The 17,582-nt window shown below is 39.3% G+C and overlaps 3 protein-coding genes across 3 annotated transcripts; 2 read left to right on the top strand and 1 right to left on the bottom strand.

The window, feature by feature from the left end:
• Positions 1-6,480: 6,480 nt before the first annotated feature.
• On the top strand, positions 6,481-8,699 carry LOC110694652 (protein MAIN-LIKE 1-like). Its single transcript, XM_021871815.1, has 3 exons — positions 6,481-7,855; positions 7,936-8,361; positions 8,457-8,699. The coding sequence occupies exons 1-3, from the start codon at positions 6,551-6,553 to the stop codon at positions 8,595-8,597; spliced, it is 1,872 nt and encodes a 623-aa protein (XP_021727507.1). The 5' UTR covers positions 6,481-6,550; the 3' UTR covers positions 8,598-8,699.
• A 91-nt stretch (positions 8,700-8,790) lies between these two features.
• Positions 8,791-10,788, bottom strand: LOC110694653. The gene is made up of 2 exons (XM_021871816.1): positions 9,563-10,788; positions 8,791-9,474 (listed from the first exon to the last, which is right to left on the bottom strand). Exons 1-2 carry the CDS (start codon positions 10,758-10,760, stop codon positions 8,852-8,854), a joined length of 1,821 nt encoding a protein of 606 aa, XP_021727508.1. The 5' UTR covers positions 10,761-10,788; the 3' UTR covers positions 8,791-8,851.
• A 1,615-nt stretch (positions 10,789-12,403) lies between these two features.
• LOC110694651 (eukaryotic translation initiation factor 3 subunit C-like) lies at positions 12,404-16,902 on the top strand. Its single transcript, XM_021871814.1, has 4 exons — positions 12,404-12,560; positions 12,937-13,004; positions 13,100-14,881; positions 15,660-16,902. Exons 2-4 carry the CDS (start codon positions 12,981-12,983, stop codon positions 16,587-16,589), a joined length of 2,736 nt encoding a protein of 911 aa, XP_021727506.1. The 5' UTR covers positions 12,404-12,560; positions 12,937-12,980; the 3' UTR covers positions 16,590-16,902.
• Positions 16,903-17,582: the final 680 nt, after the last annotated feature.

The following is a 17,582-nucleotide window of genomic DNA, read 5'->3' as shown; positions in this document are numbered from 1 at the left end:
TCACCGTTGAGAATTTCCCTTATTATTATTATTATTATTATTATTATTGTTATTATTATTAGTAGTAGTAGAAGTTAAATATTAGTTATTATTATCAATTAATATTAAATATTAATTATTATTATTATTAAATATTAATTATTATTATTATTAAATATTAATTATTATTTTTAAACAGAGTAGAGCAGGGGCTCAGCAGAGCATAACAGCTCAAAAGAACATTCAAATAAAACTTAATTCAACTTAAAAGCATTGCATAGGAATTTGTTTAAAACATGCTTTATTTGAAGTTTGTGCAAGCTTTCAAGTGAAACTCGACATGTCCTGTTTGTAACCCCATTGACTTGAAAACCATTACATGCATATAGTAAAAATTAATCACAAGATTTAAAATGTATAATTGGACTTAGACTACGTATGGTACATCATTTGGCTAGATTTGGTTATGAATATAAAGATGAATTAATTTTTTATAACTTGTTATTCTCGACATTTAATATGTATCATATTCGGAAAAAAAAAAAAAAAAAAAATTGGAAATACCAAAAGCATTTGAAAATTCTTTATCTTGTTAACCCGTTGATTCAACCTAAATGCTTGGGCATTAAGCAACTATTGTTCAAACCAAATTCAATAATTGTTGATGATCACCTAATGTATGTCCTAATCCCAAAACGACAAACTTAATTTGAAACCATCCAACTACTTAAATCCAACTCGTTTGTGAGGTCTTAATTACAATGATGAATAATGATCTACATGTACGTATTGATCATAATGAATATACGGAGTCATAATTTAAAGCTAGTTGGCAATAATTTTATGAGGATTGTAATTGAAGCTATCAAAGTGTGATCTTATAATTACTCACTACTCATAGTATACGCATGAGATCGAAGAGGCTTGTTCAAGAATGCATGAATAAATATTAGGGGGGGTAAGTGGCAGTCAGTGATAGGTGCATGTGTTATCTGATCTCCAATATTCTCTGACAAAATTGTAGGCTTCACTTCTATGATAACAATTATTTTTAAAAAGCGAATTGATCAATTAAATGTCATGAACGTTTGATCATTCATCCATGTATATTCCCATATAATCAGGCAACTATATAAGTGATATACCCCACACAAATCTAGCTAAACTTAATTATATATACCACTTTCACGTGGTTAGGATTGATTAATGAATGAATGGATCATCATCGATCTTGAGTTGTCTAATTTTCTATCCGTTAGTTAATAACTGCAACAATTTATTAAATTTAACTAATTTATGAACCAATTTACATATTATTAAACATTAACTACTCCACATAATTTTTGGTTAGTAAAGTAGAGATGTGATGCCAATTCGTTGCAATAAATAAATAAAGAAAGTATATGTATCTAATGCACGGTCACTTTTCTAGTGACTTTTCATTCATTGTTGTTTAAATCTTTACATTTCTTTCATTTTTTCTTCTTATCACTATTATTTGTTATACTTGATCTGAATATATGTTTCATCTCTATAATATAGTACAATTTTCTTTATTTGTTTAATATCCACCTTAAATACCTAAAATAAAAATGTCATTGAAATTTTATATGTATATTTAAATAATTACTGTAACTTATTGCATACTTATTTTTGAAATTGAAGCACGCATGTATTTTATCAGATCTTGTCATGAAAAAAAGATAACCAATTTTCTTAAAACAACCATGCATGCTAAAATTCTATTGATTTTGTACATGTTCTTATAAACCAAACCTCCTCCTTCCAAAAAAGAAACCCTAAGCTGTCATCATCCCAAGTTTCCCATTCAATTCTATCTCGGACCTAATTTAGGAGGAAAGGACAGATGAGATCTTTTGCATATCTTGAGAATTTGGCTTTTAATAAATTTCTATAAAATGTAGGTACTAGTCCAATTCATGATAGTCTTTCACTCTTTTGTTGATGATAATAATAATAGAGGTTTGTATTGTGCGCTTTGGACTGCCTTACTTCTCACATGTGTTACCCATCATGGGTGCAAAAAAGGGGCCCCTTCTTTTAATACTTGTTGAAATTTCATTCCATTACATTTCACACGATTATATACCGTGGGAAAAGGGCAAGATTTTTCTTTCTTTGTGTTCCCATCATTTATACTCACTCCCCTCTTCTTCCTTTTTTTTTTCTTAATCTTTGTCTTTTTAGATAAGCAAAATGAGCCTATTGATCGAATTAATTGGTACCTTTCAGAGGTTAATTCAATCTGACACTACATGTCAAGCTCTAAGTCAATGTCGTAGATAATGTTTGAAGAAGAGATAATAAAATTCCCACCATCAAAGAGTGCCTATCTAGTGAGATTTGATTCCATAACCTTCAAGTCACGAGATCAAATCCTTATTATTAGGCCAAATCTCAATTGGTAATTATACTTAATCCACTTGATGAGCAATGATGCATGCTGTTGCTAACCATTAAAGTTAAATTTAATCTATACATTATGATTAATGATTTTTTTTTTTTAAAAAAAATAAATAAATAAATTTGATCCAACTTTAACCTTTACTATTTTTGATCTATTCTTACTTACTAATATTAGAAATCTATCATACCAAAGAATAGAGTTATGCGGCTTATGCCTTATAGATAGGTTATATCCTTTTAGGCTTGTCCGTTTAAATCTTCCTCTAAATTCCTAAATGATCCCTCTAATAATTGGGAAGTATAAAGACTGTATAAACTATAAACCCAATGTGAGTCGTGCAACTCAATGATATCGTCTTTTTCATCATAAGGACATTGTTAAATTTGTGCACTTAGAGAACTAAGAGAAGGATCTTCATTGAGGGTCATAGAGGCCTTCCCCCCTTCAATTTTTTAAATATAAACAATATATTATCTGATACTTTATGTACAGGTATAAAAAGAAGTGTAATAATAGTTAACTATCAGTACATATAATAAATAGAGGCTGAATGTTCAAAGCTTGATCCCTTAATTTTTGGTCCAAGATTCTCCATTGCATTGGACTCATAACCTGCAACTCATGGAGAAACAAAACATTTTGCCTAAAACTAGAAAGGAATGCCAAAAAAAAAAAGAGAAAAACTTTATAGCGAAAGGATTGCAAACAAAAAAGAAAAAGTTTATAGCGTATTAATAGTGGGCCTATTGTATATCTTGGTTGGCACAGAATAGATGGGTATCATGTATTTAGCCCAATGCAAACAAAAAGGCTTACCTTGGACCAAAAAGCTAGTTTGTCAGTCCAATCAAAGAAGAAGTTATTTTCATAAGCTGACTACAAAGAAAGGATGTTCCATTGTTCCTTCAAGAAACACAAATTTTTGGTTTCAGGTGATTTGGTCGGTTCTTATCAAGTCAGCTTGAAACGGGTGAGTTTAGTCTTTTGGGACGGGTGAGTTAGTGTCGGATCCTGTCAAGTTAGGTTGATATCACATTTGGTTTATTCCATCTGATACGGTGCTATAGCAATACACATATTTTAGTGACTGTTTTCATATGACACATCTTAAGTACTTTTTGGACGTTGTGGTGACTTTTGGTCTTGGTGACTTATCTTTGAGACGATATAATTGCAACTAGGTATAGGCTCTAAGTCCATTTCAAGTCAGATGAAGCAAAATCATCATTTAACTATTGTCAAAGGAGAATTGTGTTTCGTAACCTACGAAGTATATGTGACTTGTTGGGCGTTTAGTATATATTTGAGGCTTACTCAACTCGACTTTTCTTATTCGATAAATGTGTTGGCTTTAGTTATGTACTTATGTCAAATCTCATGGTTAGGGAGGTAGCCTTTGGGTTTTCCAAAATCTCAAAATGCATTCGAGCCAAAGTATTTTTTCTACGTTGTGGCTGCAATTACAAATATAATGGATTTTGCGGCAGTGATTCAGCAAGTTCTTCTATGACACGACAGTCTTTCACTAGTTATTTTGAGCTTCTTAGATCCTTTTTGATTCCTTGGAAACGAAGCCTATGGTTTTTCACTCGTCCATTGAAAGCAATATATATACCACTTGGCGTCGAAGATGAAATAAAGATTCACTATATCCTTGTGGTTAGTAAAGAACATCCATCGAACCAGATTTGTCGAGGCTTGCATACCATAGGGAGGTTTAGCAAGACCAGTAGTAGCGTTATTTAAAATTCACAGACCGCATAGAAATTGCTCGGATAGGCGGATAACTACTATTACTTGTGAATATAAATTGCTGAAATCTACTTTGTTTAGTCTCTATGCAAGACATGGACTGTTCTTATGAGGCTACAATGTGTTAGTCAAATGGTAAACTGGTAATGCATTTTGTGGCTAATCTAATGTTTCACAAACATACGAAACATAGTAAGGTTAGTTGCCATTTTGTTTGATATAAGATCAAACTAGGCAACATTGCTATTTGCTACAAGTGGACATTTTTACCAACATTCTTAAAAAATAATACTCCGTAGTTTTCAATACACCTTCACAAGTTGTGTATTCGAGATTTTCATGATCTAACTTGAGATCTTTGTTGTTTGAGGATAAAAATTTCTCCACTTTGATCACTTAATATATTTATACAAGATTTTGTTAGATTATTAATACATATATTTATTTTATTATGGACAATTATAAATAGTACCCCATATTAATGTTCAAAAAATGATTTTTTTTTTAATTTTTTATACTGCGGGAAAACAAATAGTACAAACGGGATTTTCACCATATATCCTTGAGTTTTTTTGTTTATTCACCATATACCCATGAATTTTTTAAAATTCATTATATACCCCCGAGTTTTCACAAAAATACATCATATACCCTTGATAACTAATGATTGTTAACTTTGTCAATCATTAGGGTTAATTATGACCCGAAACCACCTTAAATACATTTTCTTACCTTTGAAATCACCCACATTTCTTTTTCCCACCCTCAAAACAACACCAAATTTCTTTTTCACATCCTCAAAATCGATCATATATGGGTACGAAGATTTGGAGTGGTTTCAGGGATTGGACAAAGGAGAGGAGTGGTTTTGGGGATGAAAGGGAGAGATCTAAGGTTGTTTCGATGCATAATTAATCAAATTCCACTCATCTTGTTGTCATTAGGGGTATATGGTGAATTTTTGTAACAACTCAGGAGTATATGGTGAATTTGAAAAATTTCATGGGTATATGGTGAAAAAACCGTAGTACAAACAGTTAAGGATAAATTAGTTGTTGGTGCAGTGGTGATTGAGATTGCACTTAATGGGGGGCAACAACAATTGAAAGGGGAGTGAACCTAATCACCCAGAACTGAGCCCGAATCCGGATTAGCCTAAAGAGTGAATCGGGTGAAACAACAAAAAAAAAAAAAAAAGATAAAGAAAGTGTATACGACTACTTGCACATTTTTATTGTTTAGACCTCTACTCTTACGATTTTTTTGCTCTAATATTTATGGGCCAAACACTAAATAATAGAGGGGAAGATAAGGGAATCCCAACCTTTAGCACCAAGTACATAGGTATTGTATTCTCAATTGCTAATCATCGCCCGCGAATCTCCACATAAAGCCCACAAAATTAGAGTGAATTGTCACTTTTGCCCTCAAAGTAAAAAACACAATTTCTTCTCTCAATTCTCTACTTCCACTTTCTCTCTCTAAAAAACTTTCCGAGCGATGTCGAGGCGGCCCGGCAAGGAAGTGGCGGCACATGCGGCGGGTGGACAGCGGTTTTCCGGCAAGAAGGTATTTTTTATTAATTTTGTGTTTAAAAATTAAAAAAAAAAAGGTCGGAGGCGGTGGCGGCGCCTAGGCCAGACGCCACCACCACAGCGGCGGCGTCTAGCCCAGACGCCACTACCACGGCGGCGGCGCCTAGGCCAGACGCCGTGACGGTGGCGGTGGCGTCTGGCCCAGGCGCCAGAACCACGGCACCGACGTCTGGCCTAGGCGCCGCCGCCGTGGTAGTGGCGTCTGGGCTAGACGCCGCCGCCACCGTCACGGCGTCTGGCCTAGGCGCCGCCGCCTTTTTATTTTTTTTATTTAATTTTTTTTTGGTTTTAAATTTGAAATTTAATTTTCGAAAATAATTATTTTTTTTTTGATTTTTTTTTAAATTTGTTTTTCTTTTTTTTAATTTTATGTTCTTGTTTATTGTTCTTGTTTTTTTTTTTTTTTGAATTAGTTTTTTTACTTAAAAAAAATTTTATGTTCCCTTTTTTTTCTTATAAATTTTTTTTAAAATTTTGATGTTCTTCTTTTTTTAAGTTTTTATAATTTTATATTTTTCACTTTGTTTTTTCCAATTTGTTTTTTTTGGGTAATTTTTTTTTTTTGCTTTGTTTTTTCCAATTTTTTATTTATTTATTTATTAGGTTATTAATTTTTTTATTTTTAGGTTGTTAATATTTTGTAATGTTTTTAATTTATTTTCCATCATATGTATATTGTTTTATTTATTTATTTTAATTACTTTTTTTATGTTTATATTACATGTTTATATTGCATATTACATGTGTTGTTATTTTGTGTTAGGCATCGTATTTTCGTTCTGGGGCTGGGAAGAGTATGGACATTATGAGAAGTACGATGAACTCAATGGAGAGCTCGGGGCCCAGACACGTTAGATCCCGTGGTATTTCGGCCTCGGCTCGTAGAGAACGGGTGCACTATTCTGAGGATGATGAAGATGATGATGGTGATGAGGAGGAGGAGGAGGAGGATGCAGATGAGGATGTGGACGATCAGAGTGGACCATATGATGATTACGGTCCATTCAGTCAGAGGCTTGATGATGTGTATGAGACGCGTAGGGTAGACGTGCGTAAGGGTAGAGATGGTAGATTTGTTAGTAGATCTGGCACATCATCTGCGTCCACTGTGTCTGCGGTTAGCAGAAAACGGTCGAGGGCCGTTAATGATTCTTGGGTGGTGAGGGGCGAGGTGGCTGGGGGACCTATAGACGGGAGTGTGATTCCTAGCTTTCTAGGACACATCGCTACCCGTATTTGGGAGGACCAAGAGCGGGCTTTGGATAGCGGCATTTTGAAATGCCAAACCCGGGAGAGGACTTGTAACTTCTTGTGTAGTTGGGCTGAGGCTTGGCCGGAGGAGAGCGAGATGGTCGGCCGATTGAGGGCCACTAGAGTGAGCCACCTTCCTGCCACCATGCATGAGAGGATTGACTCGACGCTGATCACGGCTTTCGTTGAGCGATGGCAGCCGGACACGAACTCTTTCCACCTTCCGTTCGGTGAGATGACGATCATGTTGCATGACGTCGAGGCCATCCTTGGGATTCCCGTAGAGGGAAACCGAGCATCTGTTGTCACAGATGCGGATCAGGCAGATTTATTGGCGGAGCTGTTGGCGGTGGATAGGGCTGCGCTGTACACAGCGGCACTTGGTGTGTGGGATCACGGCGGTGTTAAGATCGCAGCAGTTTTGCAGCGATGTTTGCACCCCACTTCACGTAGGACGCAGGACACACAGCTGGCTGCATATGTTTTTCTTCTTCTCGGGTGTACCTTGTTTCCGGATAAGAGCGGAAACAAGCTCAGGCCACGCGACATAGTTGACGCGTGTGAGCCCGACAGAGTAGGCCAGTTTTCTTGGGGGTCGGCTACATTAGCGTACATGTATCGCCAGTTAGGATTCTCGAGCCGGGCTGATGCGGCAGGTATCACTGGATGTATGACGTTGTTACAGACGTGGATATACGAGTATTTCCCGGCGTTTCGACCACACCGCGACCCGGTTCCTATTGGGGATGGCCAGCCACGTGCCTGTGCGTGGAGTCCGCGTGTCGAGAAGAAGTCCATTGACCGCCTGCGATCGATACGGTTATTGCTTGACAGGATGTCCCCATTAGAGGTAAAGTGTTTAAATTATTTCTACTTTTATAGTTTGATGTGTTTATTGTACGAATCTTACTAATTTTAAAAAATGTGCAGGTGAACTGGATGCCTTTCGGCCAGAACCCTAGTAATAGGGTACCCAGGACCCTCTACACGGGACTGATTCAGTATCGTGAGATCGTAGAGGCGTACATGCCGCAGCGCTGTCTTCGCCAGCTTGGATATGTCCAAGTTGTTCCTCCTCCACCAGCATGGCCCAGTAAGGCCGTCCGATCTGCGTCGTTGAAGGAGTACGTCGTCCAATGGCCGGCAAGCATGATTGGCACGTGGGAGCAGTTTCCGATGGTTGCCCGCATATGGATTGAGCAGTTGCAGCGGCCGCCAACTGGGGTGGCTGCCATGTGTGACCAGCACTACATGGAGTGGTACAACCGGCACTCGCACCCGAGGTTGATCAGAGACGTCCACCACGGCGACGACGCCGATGATGATGATGTGCCACCGCCCACTGCCGTGGATGCGGTACGTCTCATAAAACATTTGTAGTTGTGTTTTTTTTCATATAATATGTCTCATAATACGTCGTTATTGAATTTTATGTGTTTTGTTATGTGTAGTGGATGGGAAAGATGACGCAGTTGGGACACAGACTTTTTGAGGAGAGGGACAACATGACGACTGCAACAGGCAGAGCTGTTATTGATGAACTGGAACGGGCCCTTGAGCAGTGGCAGTGGGCGTCACAGAGAGATTATTGATATGTCGGCAGTGCATTTATAAAACATTTTCCTAGTTGTTTGTAAAAGTTAACATTATCTGTTCTTATAATTATTATTTTAAGTTCTTAGAATTTGACATTATATTTTTAGTTTTTATAACTTTTATTTTAAGTTGTAATTAGTGGGCATACGAAAACTAAATACAGGTTCACATTTAAATGGGAAAACTAAATACGAAAATTAGAATCCGAAAATTAAATAAATGGGAAAAACATAGCAATAGCAATATTAGGTCACATAGAAAAGGCAACTAGATTGTTCCACTGCTGCACCCGGTCATGATATAACGCATCCCAGCCCTCTACGCTTGCTGTACGAATGGTGTACCACGTTGGTATAATCGGTGGGACCGGAAAATCGGGTGACAGGTCCAGTCGGATGAAATGTCTGTATGACGGCCCCAGAAATCCAATAGCAACCTCTCTTACCGGTCTGGTGACGGTCTCACGCGAACACCAAGGCAGAACCGTGGTACACGGATAGTAAGCTCGACCATGCAAACCAAGGCCGAAATGCATCACTGCACACTTGTAGATGTTTGCAACGGCGAAGAGATCAAGGGGCGCGTCGAACCAATGATTTTGACCGCAACGTCCTCCTCCCCACCGGATACGCTGCAGAGACCTATCCAAGTCCTGTCCGTACACGTGGCGATAAACAGCTCGGTTTGAGGCGATTTCACTGTACATCAACTGACGCACTAAACCGTAGTTGTCTTCACCCATCTGAAACACATCAGCCACAACCCGAAATCCACAGTTACCATCTGCAACCACATCATTCCACCCGTCCAGGAACGGCATCATGATGTTAGGGATCCTGTCTTTATATGGAAAATGTTCAATGTCCATTCTGCCTGTTGCACACATCAAAAAACACAATTAACAAGTTAGCAGAAAACTAAACAAACACTCTAAAAAGTAAATTAAACTAAAGTACCGTACCGGTGCCGGGCATATTCACCGACGAAGATGTTTGACTACCACTTGATGACGATGTACGACCACGGCCACGACCACGACCACGACCACGAATGTACTCAAACGCACTCCTTTCCCGCCGTGGTTGTCGGCCCCGTGGTCGCTCGACCCCCTCAGGTTCCTCATGATCCAAGCACGACGAGTTGAACATGTCATGAAGTACGTGGGTAGCACTACGAATGACTGAAGGGTGGCTGGAGGACACTTGGTCAAACATCGAACGAAACTGCTCCAACTCCTCCTGTTCACGGTTGACTGTCTGTGGAACAGCATGCTCTCCGATAACGAGCGTCCGCCAGAATGGATGAACCTGATCAACATGTAACGACGCCCTATCTTGCGTAATTACGCGGTGAATGGTGCATGCACAAGGTAGTCCATGAGTCACCGATATAGCACATCCGCACCGAATAGCCACTTCATCACCCAACTCCCTCATCCTGGTGTGCTCGCTCAGAATCAACCCCAAGCAGTAGTGTGACACACGACCATGGAGAATCTTAAATATGAAATGGCTATACATCGTGCCATGTCGCCGTCTGGAGTCCTCGAGAGAGTTCTTGATGCCGTTCCTCTGAGTATCAATAGCCTTGTTTATTCTCTCGAACAGTGTATCCAGAGCAGAGGTGGAAGAATCAATCCAGTCCTTCAGAGCTCTATGAGCGCTCTCAACTCTACATGTAGTAGTGTTTCCAAAATGAAGAACTTGGTTTGTCCAATATTTGACAAACTTTTCCCTCTGAGGCACCCACTGCTGCATCACATAGTCTACGATTGCCGGGCACCATTGGTATGCATCCTTGAAGTTATCCAAGGCTCGGTCGTACTCTGCCTCCGTGGTAGCTTGCAGGATCTTCCGCCACTTACCATTTACCAATCTCTCTGCTGAATCTAAGTTCTTGTTGAAAAGGTTGTAGGCTTTGACTTTCACGCATTTGTTGATGTGCCATGTGCACAGTAAATGGCTCGACTCCGGAAACAGCTCCGCTATAGGGGCAAAGAGACCTCCCTCACAATCGCTGACGATGGCCGATGGCTGAACACTTGGGCCGATGTAATTTCTCAACTTCTCCAACACCCAACGGTAACTCGCAACCGTCTCATCCTTCATAACTGCATAACCAATCAAAAAGTTCTGGTTCGTTGGAGTCATCCCAACCATCTCAACCAGTGGAAACTTATACTTGTTTGTCTTGTACGTTGAATCGATCAGAATCACAGATGGCCAAGACGAAATCATATCAGCACAATCAGGATGCACAAGGAACAAATGAGTCACCTCCGATGTGTCTTCATCAGATTCAAACCAGTACAGGTAACCACGTGCTTGTGCCTGGTGTAGAAGCTGCTGTATAGGGTTCCTTCCCTCTGACCGTTCAAACCTCAATTTATGTCTGACGTTGTAGATGTGTCTTCGGTTTGGCTGGTCTTCAGGAAATTTCTCCAACACAGATGCTAATATTTTAGCAGGCTTCACTTGAGCATCACTCATTTCTTTTACAATTAGTTTCGCAGCAGGACTTAGGCCACTTAACTGTCGATGACCCACTTCATATGCGATCATCTCATGGTTGTGATACCCCCATTTACCGTAACTCTTCACTTCCCAACCGTCACCCCTTTGCTGTTGTCGAACCTTTACTCTGAACTGACACCCACAACCTTTCCGCTTTGTATCAAACCGAATCGCTTGACTGAAATCTCGTTCCTCCCTTTTGCGATAACGGTCGCATCTCAAAATGCGATCCATTCTACCATCCCGTTGAGATTTATGAGTTGCTACTACTAAACAAAAACCTGATCTAATTGCAACCTGTTTCGCCCAATCAACCGCTTGTTGAGCATCTTCGAACAGACCATCGTGTACAAAAATCCCACTATAATCATTTCCGTCTCCACCATAATCCTGCAACAATAACATATAAATATAATCACATAAGAGTAGATTAAATTAATACATTTGACACAACATTAGCACAAAAGCAAAAACAATAATAAATTATAAACAACAAACAAAGAAATAAACAAAAAGTATTCAAAAAAAAAAAAAAAAACAAAACACAAAAATAAAAAACATAAACAAAACTTTAGATTAAATAAATAAAAATAAACCAAAAAAAAAAAACAAAAAAAAAACATAAAACGAAAAAAATTGTAAAAAAAAAAATAAAAAATAAATAAATTAAAAACAAAAACAAATTAAAACAATTAAAAACAAAACAAAAAAAAAAACAAAAAAAAAAGAAAAAAATTGTAACACAAAAAAAAAAAAATAAACAAATTTTAAATTAAATTAAAAAAAAAAAAAAAAAAAAATAGTGGTGGCGCCTAGCCAGGACGCCGCCACCGTGGCGGTGGCGTCTAGCCAGGACGCCGCCACCGTGGCGGTGGCGCCTGGCCAGGACGCCGCCACCGTGGCGGCGGCTTCTTGGCCAGACGCCACGGCCACGGTGGCGGCGTCCTGGCCAGGCGCCAGAGTTACGGTGGCGGCGTCCTGGCTAGGCGCCACCACTACGGTCACGGCGTCCCGGCAGGACGCCAGCCGCCAATTCGTGGTTTTAGATGGCATCGTACCTCCTTTTCCGGCGTCAACGGCGTCTCTCCGGTGCATCTACCCGACGTTAAGGGCTCTTCGGTTTCACTCGGCGATCCAGTCCTGCTCCACATTTTTTATGAGTGAAAAATTTTATTTTCGGTAAAAATTAAAACAAGGGCAATAATGTCAACATTTTTTAAAAAATGTGGGCTTTATGTAGAAAAACGCGGGCGATGTTTAACAAATCCCATTGTATTATTCGATTGATTTCTATTTTGGCTTAGTTTCCTACCTAAAGTGAGTCTTTTAACCTAGCATATATATTCAGCAGCCGTAGTCCCGCGACCAGCCGCTTGGCAATACACACAAAAAGCAACCAACGTCGTCTTCTCTTCATTCAATCTACCACACTCCGCAGCTTCTGAGGTAAGATGTTGTTTTTTCTTCTAATCATCAAATATCGATTTAACAATCTACTGTTATTCTTTAATTTTTATTTAAATTAGGGTTCGTTGAAGGTGGATTGATTATTCAACTATTGGTTATAATTTAATTCTTGTAAAGTTAGAATTTTTCTATTCATATTCTTAAACTAGCAGAATTTAATTTGATAATTGAATTAAATTTGGTTTTTAATGTGTTTCAGAACCCTTTAATTTGATGTTAGGATGAGTTATAAAGATACTATTTTTCTCACTCGATCTGAGATTTTGAATGCTTCGATAAGAATTATTTGGCTATAATTTTGTAAAATTTCTTCTGAGCTTACTGTTTTATACATGAATTTTATCTTAATTTGTAGATTGAGATAATCAGAAGCTGTTGAAATTGTGAAAAGGAAGAAAAATGGGTTCGCGATTTTGGACTCAGGTTTGTATTTCGTCAATGTGCTGAATTTTTCATTTAATTTGCAATCCATCATGTTAAAATCATCAATACAAAATGTATCTTTTTTCAATTTGTAGGGTAATAGTGACACCGAGGAGGAGGAGAGTGATTATGATGATGTTGATGAGATTGTTGCTGATGAACCCGAAACTCGAGTTGGGGGTGGTGAAAACAAGTATTTAAAGACCAATGATAGTGACAGTGATGATTCTGATGACCAAAAGCGAGTTGTTGTCTCCGCTAAGGATAAGCGGTTCCAGGAGATGTCTGCTACCGTTGAGCAGATGAAGAATGCTATGAAGATCAATGACTGGGTGAGCCTACAAGAGAGCTATGATAAGATTAATAAACAGCTCGAAAAAGTTATGCGTGTTGCGGAGGCTGGTAGGGTTCCCAATGTCTATATTAAGGCTCTTGTGTTGTTGGAGGATTTTCTGCTTGAGACCTTGTCGAATAAGGAGGCTAAGAAGAAGATGAGCAGCAGCAATGCCAAGGCATTGAATAAAATGAGGCAGAATCTAAAGAAGAACAATAAGCAATATGAAGATCTGATCAACAAGTTTAGGGAGAATCCTGAGTCTGAAGATGATGGGGAGAAAGAGGAATCTGAAGAGGAAACTGAATCAGAAGTTGAAGAATCCGAGTCAGAAGCTGAAGAGTCCGACAAAGAGGATGAAACAAGGGAGGATGATGCTGAGGATGAGGATGATGAGTGGCAGAAGACGGGGAAGAATAATAAGCTTATCGATATGAAGTTACTGAAAAACCCTAGTGAGATCACTTGGGATACTGTGAACAAGAAAGTCAAAGAAATTGTTGCTGGACGTGGAAGGAAGGGAACTGGGAAAATTGAGCTTGTTGAGCGGCTTACCTTTTTGACCAGGATTGCGAAGACACCAGCTCAGAAGCTGGAGATCCTTTTCAGTGTTGTTTCTGCCCAATTTGATATCAATCCTAGTCTCAGTGGACACATGCCTATTAATGTGTGGAAGAAATGCGTGCAGAATATGTTTGTTATACTTGATATTCTCACTCAGTATCCAAACATTTTGGTGGATGATTCTGTGGAGCCTGATGAAAATGAAACCCAAAAGGGTCCAGAACATAACGGTACCATCCGAGTATGGGGAAACTTGGTAGCCTTCCTTGAGAGGATAGATGTTGAGTTTTTCAAGAGCTTGCAGTGTATAGATCCTTATACACGTGAATTTGTTGAAAGACTCAGGGACGAGCCCTTGTTTTTGGTCCTGGCACAAAATGTTCAAGAATACTTGGAGAAAAGTGGAAATCTGAAGGCAGCTGCGAAAGTAGCCCTGAGACGTGTTGAATTTGTGTACTATAAGCCTCAAGAAGTTTATGAGGCAATGAGGAAATTGGCTGAACAAACAGAAGAGGAGAATGATGAAGCTGCAGAGGAACCCAAGGGGGCTGGTGTAGGTAAGAATCCCTCTTTGTTTGTGACAACACCTGAGCTTGTGCCTCGGAAATCTACTTTTCCAGAGCGCAGCAGGGTCTTGATGGATAGCTTAGTTTCTCTCATTTATCAATTTGGAGATGAGAGAACAAAGGCTCGTGCTATGCTATGTGATATTTATCACCACGCCCTTACGGATGAATTTTCAATTGCTCGTGACTTATTGTTGATGAGTCATTTACAAGACACAATACAACATATGGATATTTCAACCCAGATATTGTTCAATAGAGCTATGGCTCAGCTCGGTTTATGTGCTTTCAGAATTGGTCTGATTTCAGAAGGGCACAGTTGCCTTTCTGAATTATATTCAGCTGGAAGAGTGAGAGAGCTGCTTGCACAAGGTTTCTCTCAAAGTCGTTACCATGAGAAGACTCCTGAACAGGTATGTTTGTACATTTGTGCGACTGTTCTCAGATTTTTTACTCATCTTTTTGTCGCTATTTTTACTAAAATTTGAAGGGTATGGTGATTGGATTCTGATTTTTGCAGCAGCTTCCTTTCTGTTGTAGGAAAATTTTCTTATTCAGTTTGATGCCTTAATTTATCTCTTATCTAATTGGTAATTCAATATTGCTGAGTTGAAAGCAGATATTTTCGTAAACATCCTTAGTGCCCTGTGATAACTGTTAAGTTGCAAAGAAATGCTGGTTGTTGTCCTATGTGATTGAAGAAGGGATTGTGGACTACCCTATTCATGGAATTTGTTCTGTTAAATCCAATTGATCTACTAGGTTCATTGGACTCTTCAATATATTTGTGTGTTGTTTTGCTGTTGTTGTAACCCACCTTTTTTCAAACATTGTGTTTGTTGGACCTGCTTACTCCTGGCTAATACTATGATTTTTGTATAAACCGCTTTGCATGAGAGTAAATTGTAAGAAGTTTGTGGATATCTGCTAATGTCGTGTGTTGAAATGTCAAGTTGAAGATGTAAAAACTGGAATTACTTTGCAGTGGGCTGTGGTGTGGAATGAGTTTGAGAGACTTATCTTTGCTATTAGAAACAAATTTTGGATGAAATAGAGAGTCAGAAACTGTTAATCCTCTTCTTGTCTTCAAGTAAACAATATGATTTCATAATGTAACGTCATTTAGTCAATTTAAATGCTTATTTTCACCTGCACATGAACCTCACTCTGGTAATATTTTACTTTTAACAGGAGATGAAAGAAAGAAGACAACAGATGCCTTACCACATGCACATCAATTTGGAACTCTTGGAGGCAGTTCATCTGACTTGTGCCATGCTGTTGGAGGTCCCTTATATGGCTGCCAACACCTTTGAATCACAGCGCCGGGTCATAAGCAAGACATTCAGGAGATTGCTTGAAGCTAGTGAAAGGCAAACACTTCGAGGCCCCCCTGAAAATGTCAGGGATCATGCTATGGCTGCTACTAGAGGACTCACTCAAGGAGACTTTCAAAAGGCCTTTGATGTCATCACATCTCTGGATGTGTGGAAGCTACTGAAAAACAAAGAGGGTGTCTTTGAAATGCTGAAATCCAAGATCAAAGAAGCTGCCCTTAGGACATACCTTTTTACTTATGCTGTTTCTTACAGTTCTCTGAGCCTTGAACAGCTGTGTAAGATGTTTGAGCTCTCTGAGCCACAGATACACAGCATCGTGAGTAAGATGATGGTTAATGAGGAGCTGCGTGCTTCATGGGACCAGCCTACTCGGTGCATCATCTTCCATGAGGTTGAGCACACTAGATTGCAGGCTCTTGCTTTCCAATTGACCGAGAAGCTGTCTTTCTTCGCAGAAAATAATGAGCGCGCTATGGAGGCCAAGTTGGGTGGTGGTTCATTAGATGGTTTGCCTCCTAGGAGGAGAGATGGACCAGATTATGCTGCGGTTGCCTCTTCTGGCGGTGGTAGGTGGCATGACAACTCTTATTCCCAAGGAAGGTCAGGTGGGCGTTCAGGATATGGCGGAAAGGTGATGAATCCTGGACAGTTTTCTGCTGGAGGATATTCAAGAGACCATGGTGGTCATGCTAGAGGGGCAGGCTCTTATGGGCGTGCATCGCGAGGACAACACACTGATTCTTCAGCCCGTATGGTCAGCCTTAATCGTGGGGTTCGTTGATTCGTGATACTTAAGCTATCTGAGTAATTTTGTCCCAAGGTTTCTAAATTAAGTTGTTTGGTCTATCATTAATATTTTCATTTCGGGGAAGAAGATTTGGTTTCAATTAATTAAACCAAATTAGACTAATTAGTTGTAACTTTTGTACGCTTTTTTGTAGTTTGAGTTATGAAACGCAGTAACTTCCTATTTTGTTTCTTCAAACTATTTCGTCAAATTTCTTTACTGTTAGATTGGACTGAAGAGGCCAATGAATTATGTGAGTGTTACCTTTTGAATAGAGCATTCACTTTGCACCTGTTATCACTCCTAACTCCTAAGGTACACTTAAAAACTAATTTGTTTGCCTTAACTGCGTTTAAGATTGTTTTCTTGCTCATTTAGGGCTATTTATTTGCCTTCTAGAGGAATATCTAAAAATAAACAAAGATAACATTTGTTTCGGGGTTTTCTGATGTCCTGCGGGAGAGTTACAATTCCGAGACTGGAACCGGACGCCTGTACCTGCAAAATAACGGAGACTCCTGAGAGCTCCTCCTCCAACGGTCAAGTTAGTACCTGATTAAGGAGTAATTAATACGGAAATTAAAGTAATCAGATCTCTCTAGGTGAGAGTGTTTAATGTAGGTAATCTGCTTTGTTAGCGAGATTAGCCGGTTATTAGTGTTCCGTAATGTTTCTGTTCTTCTCTGTTCTTCAGGTGAGATTAATTGCTTGATGTTTGCTCGATTGCTTGATTAATGAGGATTAATTAAGTATTTATAGTCTTGAGAAGCGTGCCACTCTCTAGGTTTAGGGTAAACCTAGGGCTGACCGGGCCTCTAGACAGGATTGGGCCTTGTTGGCCGGTTTTCCCATTTGGCATGGGTGGACACGTGGCGTGTCTCAATTGGTCCGTAGAGGACGTATCTGTGATTGACACGTGGCAGGCTCCTATTGGCCTACGTGAAGGACACGTGGCGGAACCTGGTTGGTCCACTTGTCAAACGGTGA

This window comes from Chenopodium quinoa, unplaced genomic scaffold (genome assembly GCF_001683475.1).
Source record: "Chenopodium quinoa cultivar QQ74 unplaced genomic scaffold, ASM168347v1, whole genome shotgun sequence".
Taxonomy (NCBI): Eukaryota; Viridiplantae; Streptophyta; class Magnoliopsida; order Caryophyllales; family Amaranthaceae; genus Chenopodium; species Chenopodium quinoa.
Note: the sequence above shows the minus strand (reverse complement) of the source record. Positions and strands in the feature narration are given on the sequence as shown.

Excerpts from the sequence above, each read along its gene's own strand:
- LOC110694651 (XM_021871814.1), top strand. The coding sequence starts at position 12,981 with ATGGGTTCGCGATTTTGGACTCAG. Across the intron at positions 13,005-13,099 it reads GTTCGCGATTTTGGACTCAG|GGTAATAGTGACACCGAGGA; the intron begins GTTTGTATTTCG and ends TTCAATTTGTAG. Across the intron at positions 14,882-15,659 it reads ATGAGAAGACTCCTGAACAG|GAGATGAAAGAAAGAAGACA; the intron begins GTATGTTTGTAC and ends TACTTTTAACAG.
- LOC110694652 (XM_021871815.1), top strand. The coding sequence starts at position 6,551 with ATGGACATTATGAGAAGTACGATGAACTCAATGGAGAGCTCGGGGCCC. Across the intron at positions 7,856-7,935 it reads ACAGGATGTCCCCATTAGAG|GTGAACTGGATGCCTTTCGG; the intron begins GTAAAGTGTTTA and ends AAAAATGTGCAG. Across the intron at positions 8,362-8,456 it reads CGCCCACTGCCGTGGATGCG|TGGATGGGAAAGATGACGCA; the intron begins GTACGTCTCATA and ends TGTTATGTGTAG.
- LOC110694653 (XM_021871816.1), bottom strand. The coding sequence starts at position 10,760 with ATGGTTGGGATGACTCCAACGAACCAGAACTTTTTGATTGGTTATGCA. Across the intron at positions 9,475-9,562 it reads GGTGAATATGCCCGGCACCG|GCAGAATGGACATTGAACAT; the intron begins GTACGGTACTTT and ends TGTGTGCAACAG.